General features: G+C 41.4%; 1 protein-coding gene across 2 annotated transcripts in view; it reads right to left on the bottom strand.

Annotated features, from left to right (window-relative positions):
* Window positions 1-2,269, bottom strand: part of LOC139641804 (3',5'-cyclic-AMP phosphodiesterase 4B-like) — a 38,005-nt gene extending 35,736 nt beyond the window's left edge. The window contains exon 1 of one of the 2 annotated variants that reach the window (XM_071516404.1): window positions 2,222-2,269. In XM_071516404.1, the coding sequence (XP_071372505.1) occupies window positions 2,222-2,263 (42 nt within the window). In that variant the 5' untranslated portion in view covers window positions 2,264-2,269. The remainder of the gene's footprint in view (window positions 1-2,221) is intronic. The other variant, XM_071516403.1, reaches the window with a different exon arrangement.
* Between the last annotated feature and the right edge of the window lie 12,437 nt (window positions 2,270-14,706).

Below are 14,706 nucleotides of genomic sequence, written 5' to 3'. Positions count from 1 at the left end.
GCCGGGCCATAACCAGAGATCTAAATGGCATCCTGTCAATATGTCACAGTATTATGGCCATGTTTATCTATTAATTGTGTATTGATCGCGTCTCTAACATCTGGACATGTAATTCTAGTTCTTTATTGATTCCTTCTCTATTTCCTGAATAGCATTTGGAAAAGGAATTACTGTTTATGTATTTTCAGTATGCATCTACACAGGCCAAGAGAAGAACAAGGACGCTGTAATTTTAGAAGCCCTACTCATATTGAGCTGTGCCGGAACACTTTATGCACCGATCATGAAAGGACAGGAACTGCGATGAAAGGTAAAACACAATCAGTCTAAAATGGAGGTACTGTGCCGCCAATGTCAAACAGAGGTGGAGTGGGTGTTCTCAAGATAAAGATGAAAGGGATTTCTTGGCTGCGAAGCTTTAACAACTCCGCCGTTCTCTGGGATGCTTCCAAATAGCCCTTCTTTTTAAACAAGGTGAAACAAATGAGATAGCGTTAGGAGGGAGGCTTTAGGAACACGGCGTGATGTAGTGCCTGCATTCCTGGATGGAGCGGGTCAACAGAGAGAGAACAGCTGTCTGCTTTAATTATTAAGGGGCGATGAAATCTGAATGGCCTCAGTGGACCGTCAGGGGTGTTCAGTGTGTGTAGCGGGGCTTATGTCTTCACAGAACCACAAGTATCATCATTTCACATTCAGCATTTCTGTAAAATGGAGAAAAAATGAGACTGGATTGAAAATCAACAACTAAAAAGACACATGAATGAATAAATAGAATTAGAAAACATGCACTATCTGCCTTATTCAGTGCTTTGTGGCCAACTGTGGCTTTGAGAAACACTGAATATGGTAGGGATGGAGGTTGTCAGTCTAATATTATGCTGAGGGCTCAAAATATGAATCAAGCCTGCACACACATTCAATCATGCCAGTGGAGTGGAATTAGCAATGTAAGTGCCAAGGTTTTCATTCCAGACCTTTTGAAAAATGAGACACCACTCACTAAAAGGACTGCTGGCATGAAAGTTAAATCACTATTGAGTATTTCTGACATTATTAGCCATCTTCAGCCCTTTATTCACAAAATAGTAAAATTTTTAGAGGATTTATACTACCAGTCAAAAGTTTGGACACACACATTTTTCTTTATTTTGACTATTTTCCACATTTTAGAGTAATAGTAAAGACATCAAAACTATGAAATAGCACAAATTATTTCGATTCTTTAAAGCAGCCGCCCTTTACCTTGATGGAAAGGCAAAGGCTTTGGAAAGAAATTCATACATAGGCATCAACTTCACTATTTATATTTGTCTAAGAAACATATTTCAAGCATTTAAGCATAAGCCTTTAGATCAAAATGGCTTTAAGAGAATGAAAAACATAGAACATTCAATCAGGTGTGTCCAAACTTTTGACTGGTAGTGTAATTTGTTTTTTTGTGTGTTTGTGTTTGTTTAACATTGAGCAAATGAACATCAGGTAACTTTTTAGTATCTTGGCCTGTGAGCTCCTTCTGGACAGTGTCACAGTAAATGATCTGGCCTGCCTGTCCAGTCATAAACACTGGTGGCTTGGAGGAGAAACAGATGGGCCTCTCCGTCAGATCTCTGTCCCTCTTCCTCTTATCCACGTTTTCGTTCTCTCCATCCTCTAAATGTCTCCCCCTGCGAACTGTCTTTTAACACCTTTCATCCTCTCCACCCCCTCCCAAACTCCCCATCTCCCCCCCAACCCCCCAACTCCCTAACTCTCTCTCACTTTCTCTCACATCCTCTCCCTGAACCGCTCTCATTCATCCACCACCCCCCCCCACACTCCAAAACACACACACTCCAACACACACACACACACACACACACACACACACACACCCCACCTCCCTCTCTGCAGTCTGTCCTGCCGGAGAGCCGTCTGTTGTGTACAGTACAGTCATCTGTTTATGAGTCACCGTCCAACGCTCACACATTCTGCACCTCGCTACCTCGCTGTATTCCCACTAGACCTCGCTGTATTTCTGTTCACATGGAGGAAACAGGGGGAAGGTGAACATTGCAAAAAAAATAAAGGAAAATTAGGTAGTAAACTTTATGGGACAGACGCAGAATTAGGGGTAAAAAAAGGCTTGGAAATCACTCAGTGGCTGTGCAAAATTGGATGGATGCATGGTTGGATGGAAGGATAGATAGATGGATGGATGGAGGGAAAAATCAATACTTACATCGCCTGGTGTAACCCCCAGCACACTCCTGCTTTTCTTCATCCTGAGTGATGTTCAGCCAGACTCGCTCTCTTTCTCTGATCCTCTCTCCGCACACACAGCTCTCCTGTGCTGCCTCTCCTCCTCTGGGCAGCCTAGTCCGCCTGCACATGAAGTGGGGAGGAGGAGGAGGAGGGGGGCAGAATGATAAGATAACCGTTACAAAAGTTCTTCTCCTGAATTTGCGATACGATACTGCCAAATAAAACGGTTACCTATTACGTTTCTCAAATATCCTGTTTGCAAGAGCTGGTATAAGCTGTTCGCACGGAAATAAAATGATTGGGATATTATGTTACATATGAGGAAAACCTATCCTAAATTTTACCTTCACCTTTTCCACCCTGCCGGTTTTGCCAGAGGGTCCATCAATATAGACGCATTTTGCAAGGCCCAGCCTTGTTTACACTCACTGAACTTTATTTGAAATTCCAGTCAAGATCACAAGGTTTCCAAAGACATCAAATATGTCAGGCTGAATTACAGGGAAATGTGTATAGAATGATGCGTAAGACATCTAGATTTTATGTAATGGAGCAGACATAACAAAATTGTATCTTGGGTTTGAATATTTCACTCAGTGAAGTGCTGGAATAAGCAGATACAGAATATGTATGTGACATTGTCGTACAGTACGGATAAAAATCGAACTTTGAAGCTGCTTAAGGGCAAATTTACGGGGAAATGAGGCTGCAAGGGGTTAAAAGGTATGAGCTATGAATGCTGCCAGATATCTCAGGGTTAAAGGATGGGTCACTGTGGACATCTATCCAGCTCAATACATGATGTAAGTGCCTAAAGGTCTTTTCCAGTAGTCCGGTCCTGTCTGTCAGCCTGCTCAGAATGCAATGACTGCTCATCAATTATAGATTGACCTCAGCTGGCGGAAAACAACCGACAGGCAGGCACGGGTGGCTAATCTGTGTGACAGCAATCAATCAATACATGCCATGTCGCTATTGATCCCCCCTTTGACAGCCATTGTGCGGCTGTGTTAAAGTGCAGGGCTGTTGGTGAAGGAGACAATTGTTGCTGCTTCCCAGCTGTTGTTAAGTCAAGCAGCATGAAAAAGAGAATTTCTCAGTGAATTTCTCAGTGACAGGAACAACCCCATCATGTTGTAGCTCAAAAAAAACATCTATATGTGAGGCCTCCCAGTGTTCTTGGTTACTGTGAAGTAAAACGACACGAGAAGAGAAGCAGCGGGGAAGCGGCAGGGGATGGCACCAAGCTCCAGTGTGTTGTGAGCATCTGTAAGGTAGCCTCTCCAGCTGCCTGTACGCTGAATTACTCCATAATGTATGAGGCTGCATGGATGCATCCATTATAGGTTTCAAGAAAACAGAAAAACCCTTCTTTTTTCATGATACAGGGATTTCAAGTTGAAGCCAAGGCTCCTCTTCTAAACAATAGTTGTTGAGCTTATGAACTTCACAAATTAGTGCAGCATTTCAGCATTTTTACACATCAGAAGTCATTTTTCCTCCCATCAGAAAGGTTTTACATTGCTCCAAAGCGCATATCATTAATGTATCAATATCAGGACAGCATCCTTTGCCAGTCTGAGTACTTGAGAGCTGGATTGGCAGCGATCCTGATACTGCAGATACTGTTGCTGCACCTCAGAATGAATCACTTGAATGCGCGCTCAAAGAAAAAAAAATAAACCATTGAGAAAATCTTTTTCAAATACCAATCTGTCAAATAGTCTCCCTAAAAGGTTTCTCTCAAGTCCCATGCACCTCCATAAAGGTCAAGCTCCTACAAATTATCATTGGATGAATGGACCTGCGAGCCAAAAATTACATTAGGAAATGAGAACAGAGGACAGGTGGAAAAAGGTTATGTCAAGTCATGTCAGATAAGTCCAGTGATGTTAGGTTGAGATCCGACAATAGTTTCAAAGGTTTAGAAGTTGAGACTCTTAGCATTAATCATCAAAGGAAAGGTCCAAAAAGGTCGGGGTGCCCTCACAGACACCAAGGCCCACTGGTCTGGTCAAAAGGCTCAATACACTGTAACTGTGTTTGTAACCAGCAACCAAGGGATTGATATAGTCCGATATGACATAAAGAGACCACTTATTGTGAATTGTTTCTAAAGTTAGTTCTTAAAGGTTTTTGTGTCTCCAAGAGGCTGACTAGTTCAATGAAAAAATACAATGTTAGAGTTAGAGTGGATCATTAAGTGTTGGTTGAATGCTGCTGGAACCTCTGCTCACTGAGTCATCAGTGAAACCTACAGTGGGCTATTTGTGTCTCCCAATCAATACCAAGGATATACACTCCCCATTAAATGAAATTGTAAAGTACAGTTTCAATAAATGCTCAGGTGTTAGGGTCACAGCCCGGTCAGGCTGTTCCATAATGAACTGACCGTATTGGGAAATAACATTGGCTGCTGTGTCAGTCACTCTTGCCACTGTATTGATACACCCATGGCGCTTGTGGCCTTTGCATGATTATACTTGATATTATACACTGCCTACTTGAATTTGGGTTAATATGTGAGTGTTTGTGTATTGTGTGTGTGTGTGTGTGTGTGTGTGTGTGTGTGTGTGTGTGTGTGTGTGTGCGTGGGTGTGTTAGTGTGACAGTGACATTCACCGGGTGTGAATGTCACTGTCACTATGTGAGGTTTGATTTCCACTGGGCCCTCTAGTGATAAACATTTATGCACTCATGGCACTGTAAGGCACTTACACCAAAATGTCATATGTTACATTATATAAGTAAATCCAGTGAAATTAAATTCATTATATAAATGTACAAAACTAACACTGTAACTGTCTTGTCTATCTCTATATCTCTAGTAGTGGTGTAGCGGACCATAGTTGATCCGTGATCCATACGGACCCCCCCCCACGGTTCGGCACGCATGTGAACCATGGATTAATTGCAAAGTTTAACCATCATAGTGTGAAATACAGTTTTACTGCTGCTGTTACTTTTTAAAGTAATAATTCCCTAAATCTCGATGCAGAGTTGCAGTGAAAAGATACAGACAAGACAGATGTGTGCTGTGTTTTACTCTGAAGCACAATGATTGCGTTAGGGAAGAAAAAAAAGGAAGAGCGACTTAAAAGACGTCGCTTTCGCCTCCATTGAGTGAAATCCCGTAGGCTATGACTTCAGGCTATGACTTTTCAGTGGTGTAACTGGGAAACTGGGCATGCTTGTCATCATTGAAATAGATCACAAGATTGTGATGTTTATTGCAACTTCAGCAATATGCTGCCTTCCCTTCAACATAACAGCTCCGCTCAGAGAAGCTCCAGTCTCTTTGCCTGTCTGTGGCAGAGCCTTCAGTGTTGATAGGCTATTACTCGTGACATGTAACCAATCAGATAGTGCTGTGGGCCCCGCCCACAGCACTATCTGATTGGTTACTGATTGGTTACATTGAGCGAGACTACAGAGTGGTGACTACAGACAGAGAGAGGCGGCTGCATCAGAGCCAAAGTAGCACATTTTTAAAGTAATTCAATTCAATACTTTATTGTCATGTCAACACAATTGATAGGAATTTGCCTCAGTGCAGCTCTTAAGAACAGACACAAAAACACACACATAAGTAAATAAAAAAAAAAATATATATATATATATATATATATATATATATATATATATATATATATATAAAATAAAGAACATTAAATAAGAACAGCAAAAACAGTTATCACATTTATACATTCAAACATACATAATATAATAAAGTCCTAAAGTGGTACATTCGTTTTAAAGTGCTTGTTGCTTTGTGCTGCTACCTACCTACTTTTAAAGTGCATTTAACCCTAACCCTTTTTTTTTTTTTGCTGATCCGAAAAATGATCCGATCCGTGACTCAAAACCATGATACAATCCGAACCGTGAGTTTTGTGATCCGTTGCACCCCTAATCTCTAGCACATAGTCTTGCTATACATATTGTCTCACTATACATGTTTTGGTCTCTGCCATGATATTACAGTAGGATAGCTGACTTACTAAGCTTTACCAGCTTTTGCCAATGTTTTGCCTCATTTTGAACCATTTTCTGTGTTTCTGTTGTGTAAAGTGTTCGTCATCTACACAATCTTAACACAGCCTTTGGAATATCATCCTTTTCATGGGGAGGAGTGATTGAAAGCACATCACAACACACTTCAAAAGGACACATCTGTGACAAACATTTCTTTTGAAGCTAAGGTTCTTCATCTACAAGAAGCTTTCGCTATTATGTGGAATTATTTTCTTTTGTCCGGGTGAAAAGAATCTTCTAATTTAGTCTGTATCAGGATGAAACAGATGCAACGCAAATATTAATACGGCTCGTCAAGACATGGAGGGAAGGGACGTGCCTGTGAGACTCTGAAGAGCCTTCAAACCTAAAACCCAAGACAGCACTAAAGGCAAATTTATGGTTTCTGCGGTGTGCTCGGTGTTTGCGGTGTTCACGGCAAGACCGTTCTCTCCGCAGAGGCACAGCATTTCATGGTAAATGCGGTAGCAGCGCGGTGTTCACAGAGAGCGCAGAATCTCCTCCTATTGTCCATTTTTGCTGGTTGTCAGCTGTCACTTGGCTCGATTAGACTTACTTCCCTGGTAACCAACTAACATAGCAACCATTAACCATTCATAGCCTCTGAACTGAGTGCGGCGTTTGCGGAGGCCTTTGCAGAGTTTCATTTTTTGAGAGGAGCACTCACCGCACAGACCCTCCGCACCGCAAACACCAGGCACACCGCAGAAACCATAAATTTGCCTTAAGACCTAAGAAGATCTTTGGGCAAAAGGCACTGAATTGAAAATGTTGTAGTGTTGCAGCCCACTGTGGCGGGTTGCTGCCTCTTCTTTTTGGAGGAGCAAGTCTCAAGTGACCTCTCATCCTTGTAACCCCAGCAATAGGTCGTCCCCATGGCGGCTGCCTCCGCCTCTACAAGTAATTGGTTGTGGATGTGAAGACAGTAACCACAGTAACAGGGCACTTTGAAATAGCAGGGCAGAATGCACGGTCACAAGACAGTGACAAGTGAACCCCAAGGATCACTGTGCGAGGCTTGTACCGTCACAGCAGTAGGGAACAAAACTAACCGAAGCACACACTGCTTTTGTCTAATTTACAACTCTAGCACAATGTTAAGGGCATGGGCGGGCTTGGCCTTGAGGCAGCCATTTCCTAGCTACATCTAAATGAACTCGCTCTCAAAAAAGGTTGACAACACAAAAGGTTTCTTCTTTTTGTGAATCTGCATCCTCTGCAGTGTGGGATTGTGTGGCTAGAGGAAGCAGCATGCGTTTATCCAAGGTCTGTGTGTGTGTCAGAGTGTGTGTGTCAGAGTGTGTGTGTGTGTGTGTGTGTGTATGCTCTATGCTGTCTCTAGAGCATTGGGGAGAGAAAAGTCTTGAAACACACATTTTACAGATGCAGCTTAACTGGGTCACCTCAACCAAGTAAGGTAAGACTTAAATTCCTAGCTTTCAAAGCTCAATACATTTAATATCAATACATATAATATTTATTTAATTGGCCACTCTTAATAACATATACAATGTTTACTGTCTGTATAATTAGATTGATTCTGGTCTTTTAGTGAGAAAATGCGAATAACGTTAGTTGAGAATTGTAACGGTAGCAAGCATTCAACCAGCTAAACTAGCTTACAGGGCTCGAAAAACTATTGTATGGCGTCCCCAGCCCCCACTCCTACTCCCGACGAGCTGGGGTCCTAAAACATTTATCAGATTTGTCATTTGGGATGGTTGTGGACAAGTGTAATTGTGAAGCCTTTTATTGTTGGTGAGCCTGTGGTATGCCGTTGTTAAACACGTTACATAACATAAACATATTTTCTTCATCCAGCCATTGAAAAACCCATATCGGTCGACCACTAATGGATAGAGCTGGAATGTACTGTAGCTTGCACCATTGTCATGACAACCAAACAAAGCTTGCGTTGCCAGCATACATTTTACACCAGAGGTCAGCCTGGCTACATTTCCAGATCCACAGACAATACTTGTTTGGATGTGACGTCACTCATCCGTTGGTAGTGGACAGAAAAAATGCCTGTCTGACAAGTCAATCTATGTCACATGGCGGCCATGCACAATGGAGAGCTGTGGAGGGTGAGTCAGTAGCTGTCATACATTTAAAGTCACTGGACACCCACACAAAGGTAGCCTTTGTGGTGTCACCACAAAGGAGGTCCAAGACATCATGTGTTGACTTACGTTAATATTGCGTTCAATTACTCCCCAGCCCGACAATGAAAGCTTTCAAGACCATCTGTGCACAATGACCGCAACGAATTAACTTCGCTCGTCACATACATGATGTGAAATTCAGAGTGACTGCTCTGCATTCTTTCTTCTCTAAAATGAATGAACCACTGAGACCCAAAAAGCAAAAGAACATGAGACATACTTTGTGTTCATTAAGCAAATTCCCAAAACTTGAACATGTTTGATCCTTTCAGTGAAACCTCAGATGCTCAATCTCTAGATCAAATTAAGAGTGCTAAATAGAAATGTGGGTACCATTGTCCACAAGACACTATAGCTCTGTACAAAACAGTCCTACCTTATCCACACCTCATAAACTTAAATTAGGGAACATAGCAATTTGAACACATGACCATAGTTTTCTACTGATGACACACAACTGTGAATGCCAGTAAAACCTAACCACTAGTCTATGCCTCTTTAAAAATAGCCTAAAAGACAGTGAATGTCCGGAGTCATTGGCTGTCTTTCCTCCAAAGTCAAACGCTCAGCACAGAACCTGGGGTTATTTTTGACTCAGAGCTAAGCTTCAATAAACAAATATGAAAGATTGTACAATCTAATTTTATCATTTCAGAAATATCTCTAAGATATAGTTGTTAACCTTGAAAAGGCTAGCAATGCTTTTGGTTCGTCTATATTCGACAGTTCCAATGCACTTTGGTGTAGAATCAGCCAAAGCTCACTACAGCCCATTTACAACAAAATGTCACAAGACATCATGTAATGAACTGTGTTAATATCAAGCTTAATTACTCCTTGGCCCAACAATGAAAGCATTCAAAGTTTTGAAAAAATGTTATCAGTTCATGTTTTTCTCTGGAAATTTCACCATACAGCACTGGACTCCCTTCACTGCTAGCATGTTGAATTCAGAATGGATTTAAACTTTTCAAGTTTCATTTCTAAAGCAGGTCATTGTTTTGCTCCAGCTACCATGTCTGATCTTCTAGAAACACAGCCGAATCACTGCTGAAAAAACTGAAAAAAGTGACCAGGCCTTTGCACTTCTGCCCTCAGGCTACTGAATGATTTGCCTGAGGCCCTAAGGCTTCAAACCTGCTGTCTTCTTTTAATCTTTTTAAATCTCACTCTTACAAGGTGGCTTTTAACTGCATAGGCCTAATTCATACTGCTTGGTTGTTTTATTGTCACTAATCTGATTGTTGTGATATTGTGGAGTGCAGCTTTTTGTAGCCTTTGTTTTAGAAAATGTTCTATAAAAATAAAGTTATTTTAGGAATAGTAGTAGTATATAAAACAGTTAGAAAACAGGTAAGCTGAATGGCCAGAATACACTATAATTTATGCATTTAATTATTGCCCATGATGCAAAACACACCTGCTGTAGCACAAAGGACACTATGAACATTTCCTTCCTGACTATCTTGTGACTATGGCTGAAACTGAAACTGGCTGAATCCACTACTACCTGAAAATCAGAAGGTTACATGAATCTGATTTAAATAAAAACTATGGAACCCATAGCTACTTTTTACTGACATAGAAACAGTAATTCTTATTCCTGGATAGAACTTCTTTGCAACAGAGATCTACATTGAAAATTAATGTTAATCTAGCACTACACTCAACAAAAGAGATAGAAACTGGCCTATAGTGTTATTATTGGACAATTAATGAGCAAACACTGCTTATCAGCCAGTGATACGGGCTGAGGCAGACTGGCTGATAGGGCTCCACTGCACTATAAGAGTTGCAGGTAGGCTAACACTGAATGAGTGCCGACAAGCAAAGACTGATGTACACTAGAAGCAGCACAGTATATAGTATTCCCTGGTACACCTTGCTTCAGCAGCTCGTCAATTTTTACCATCTGACTTCTTCTCTTCTTCTCACCTACAGACGTTTTGTGCTAAAGGCCTCTGAATCCTATCTGGCCGACTGCCTGCTTACACCCATCCAGCTTGATGTCATTCATACAATAGTGAGAATGACAGCAATCAAGACGTGACAAGACGTGGGACTGGTCAACTGTGTGTAAATGAATATGATTAACTATCTCTAAAAAAAAACACACTCACTGCTCACTTAGTGGAATGCGTTTTTTGGCACATATTCTGTTTTCTCCTCTAATCTTATTCCGCCTACCCACACTGTATGTGTGGGCAAGTGCTGCACACAAATCAGTTGTTGCAGTTCATGCAGGTGTCCTTACATTTACCGACTGCGCCAGACATGTCAAATTAATCTGACAATATTATGTAAATGCAACAACCTATTTGCGCATCACCTGTCAATTACAAATGATCATCCTATCTTATTGAAATAATTACAACAGCTACAATTATTCATCTTGGCCATCCCGCTGAGAGGGACAGACATAGTTACCGCTTACAAACACACATCCCAGTCAAAATATTCATGAAATACAGGATGATGAAACCTGGTCCACCACAGCCATACCTAGTCTATTATGAGAAAGATTATGTTTGTCTACCATACAATGAAATGATATTGTGGGGGTGAGGGTCCATTCGTTAGTCAAATGTTGGGATGTAGGGAAATGCAGGGTTGATGCATCTTCACACATCCAGCATTTCAAAAATTACATTGGCCTAATTAAAGGTCAAAAATTTTAACTGAAACATATTGTCTCAAACACCACTGATCTGATTTTGATTAAACTTGGAGGCATCATGCATTTTGGCACTGTGTTCTGGAGTTTAACAAAATTACACTAATTGGCCTGATGGAGATGCTTTATTATAGGAAAGGTCAAAATGTATAACTTTGAAAGGTCCCACGCCTACATCGTTACCTTGATTGACACAAAACTTGCTACACACATCCAGCTATCCTTACAAATTGCACTGATTGGCCTAATGAGGACACTATAATTAAAGGTCAAATTTTTTAACAGCAATTTTGACAAAACTAGTAAAATTTCAAACTAGTAAGTGCTACATCAGAGGTTCAATTTTGATTAAACTTGGAGAGATAATGCATCTTATTACTGATTGGCCCAAGAGGTGCCTGCATTATCTGTGGGGGACAACATGTTTACATGTTTCATCTGGTACATAAACTCATGACAATGATACTGTGGCTACTTTCTCTATTGGATTAAAACATTTAAGGAGTGCATAAACACACTGTTTTCAGCCATTCTCCGCCTAGTTTTGAAAGATGTGAAAAGTAGGGTGGGGAGCGACAGCGAATAGGAGTGTATGTCTGTGATAACGGATCAGCCATCTCTACTGTGATTGTGAAGCATTTGATACTGCCTTGACATCAGTGATTGAGGTGCGGCCAGAAGTGCAACAGGGTTGACCGTTTCAGCCCATAGAGAGCAGAACAATGATTTTCTGCCCCTAGAAGCAGATGTGGTACTTAATTCAACATTTTTTTAAATTAAGTACAGGATTAATGCTTTTCACTATATCAAAGCCATATAAACATGTTTACAGCTTAAAAAATTTGAATCTAGTGCTGATTCGCTCTTTAAAAATCAAAACATCTCAATGTAAAACAGCAAAGAGACAAGTGCATTAATTCAATGAATAGCTTATGCTGCATGGAGAATTAAAGAATCCATTTTCCTTTACTTTTCTTTTGGATAATAGAGGGGCCCGTCACACGGCGCAATACTCCAAGCACTTAGCAAAGATGACTGGTAGAAAGATTACAGCTGTACAAAGCAGACCCTCGGTGACGTCCTTGGGGTGGACTCTAACCCTCTCACAGCAAAATCATCAGCGTTAAAAAGTTAATTTAACACTTTTAGATAGTTTTGACCAGCCGCTCCTGAGCCATTTCAGTTCCATGAGTGAACAAACAACTCTGCAAGCCACACTTGTCAACTCTGAATAATTGTCGCTGAAAAATCAGCAGATATTCACACAGGACAATGTGCTGTGTGTATTCTGCATTCAGAGCAGTGAAGCAAATGCCGGCAGAAATAAACTTTGGAGACTAGTGTGAAGGACAGGCAAAGACTGAGAGAAGAATTTGAGTTTGAGGAGCAAGAGAAACAACACACAAATTTGTGGCAGCTGCAAGATGACATCACTGTGGAGGCCACATGCAGGCAACCTGCTAGCCGACTGTACTGAGAGAGAGAGAGAGAGAGAGAGAGAAAGAGAGAGAGAGAGAGAGAGAGAGCGAGAGAGAGAGAGACTGGACCATTCAGTTCTGCTGTCACACCATGAGTTTGTCATGTTGCCATTGTAAATGTCATCACTAGTCATATATCAAAGTCATTCTCTCAGTCTGGCACTACAACTGTTGTTATCATGTAGTGGCAGCAGGTACTGATTTCAAGCCCAGCTGTCCCATTCGTGATAATGAGTTTGAACTTGCCCGTTTTCTTCATCAGAAATTGAAAACTGATGAATTAGAAAATTTGGCGAGGTGTCAGTTCAGCCTAGTGTGCTTGGCTTGGAAAACAAGCCGTGTACTGCGATTGCTGTTATACCGCTCTCTTTCTCTTTCTTTTTCAGTGTCCTTTTAACTAAAACTATCCAATGGATGAGCATGCTCTACCCCACCCCACCCCCTCCCCTCCACACACACACACACCCTCGAAAAGGAAATTAATAGGAAATTAATACCATGTTTCCCTGCACATGTAATAATAATAGGTATGTGGATATGTCACAGCCCCCTCTTCCATCCCGCTAACCACAGTGCGCTCCTCTGGTCATATTAATGAGAGCAGCATTCATCTCGGACGCTACCCGCCATCGCTCCGCTCTAATTAGAGGGAAGAGGTGGGTAAAGGCTAATTCATCATGAGCTTTTAGTGCTGTGCTGCTGGTCCTCACACAAAGAGCTGCCACACCATTCAAACAGATAGAAAGGGGAAATAATTGGGTGGACAGGATACATTTATCATCCGTGTGAGTCACCGTTTGATTGGAGATCTGACTGCTGCTGAATAAGCACAATAACTCACAGGGAATGCCATCCTGTCAGATTCAAGCCCCCCCACACTCACACACACACACACACACACACACACACACACACACACACTCACAGTCTAATTAACCAATCACATTCAGGTCACCCCACTGAAAGCCCATTGAGGTATTGTGAAGTGAAGTGTTGCCTGTGTCAGCACTTCATCAATTAGCCATTCACTGGATGAAACTGTTAGGTACATGGATTAAGGTGATTTAGGGTGAATTATCATAAATGACTTGGAGAGTAAGGACATAACAGATGGCTTGGCAGGGCCTGGGGGATCTGGGGCATGGAGAGGCACCTGCTGAGTGTCACCAGTTGACAACCTGCATGTCAGCATGCTTGTAAAAACCTTCAGCTGTCTACTGGCTCGAGGTACAGCTCACCAGATCAGTATGCCCCAGCACCCCCTTTTCATACAGGGTGTCTAGCCTGACAGAAATCCCCCTTACAACCAACAAGTCCAACAAACAATATGTAAGATGTCCACCTACCTACATGTCCCTTATTTCATTCAGTGCTCAACAATATATGTTTAAGTGATAGATTTGATTTGAAAAAAACAATTATCCAAACTCCACCTTTCTATCATTCATTTATTGTCTTTACCCACTTATTCCTATACAGGGTTGCGCGGGAGCTGAAGCCTATCCCAGCATGCACTGGGCAGAAGGCACACAACATGCTGGACAGGTCACCAGTCTATCACAGGGCCAACACAGACAGACACACACTCACATTCATGTCTGTATGCAATTTGTTGCAAATATACAAACCAATAGATCATTCTTTTCAGCTTTCAATAATACATGAACAAACTGATCTTCCCTCTGACAACCAATGGAAAATAATGTCAAATGTCAGAGGTGATACAAAAAATCTACTATTTTTAGGTCAACACAAAACAAATGTCCTATAGCTGACATAATACTTAGTGTATTTGCACTAAATGATTTAGCCCACATTACTTGTCCACAGCTGAATGTCTAATACCACAGCAGCAGTGATGTGAGGAGGAGCAGCTGACTGTCAGCCTGACAGACAGACAATACACCTCAGATAGATCACTTAACACAACACAATACTCAACAGTGGCAACTCTGAAAGGAAAAAACCCTGACTACATGACACAGCAACAAGGACTCCTGAAAATGTTAGTTTTTAGTGACTAAAGTAGACACATACTTGCCTTCTGGCAAGCACAAAAGGGAACATATGAAGGTGCTGGCTTTGCCAAGTTGCCAAAGTCTTTCAAAGA

Source organism: Centroberyx affinis, unplaced genomic scaffold, assembly GCF_046629955.1.
Source record: "Centroberyx affinis isolate AG114_WGS23_722 - 3 ecotype Tasmania unplaced genomic scaffold, CSIRO-AGI_Caff_v1 ptg000400l_1, whole genome shotgun sequence".
Taxonomy (NCBI): Eukaryota; Metazoa; Chordata; class Actinopteri; order Beryciformes; family Berycidae; genus Centroberyx; species Centroberyx affinis.
The sequence above is the reverse complement of the archived record's forward strand: the minus strand, read 5'-3'. Positions and strand labels throughout refer to the sequence as shown.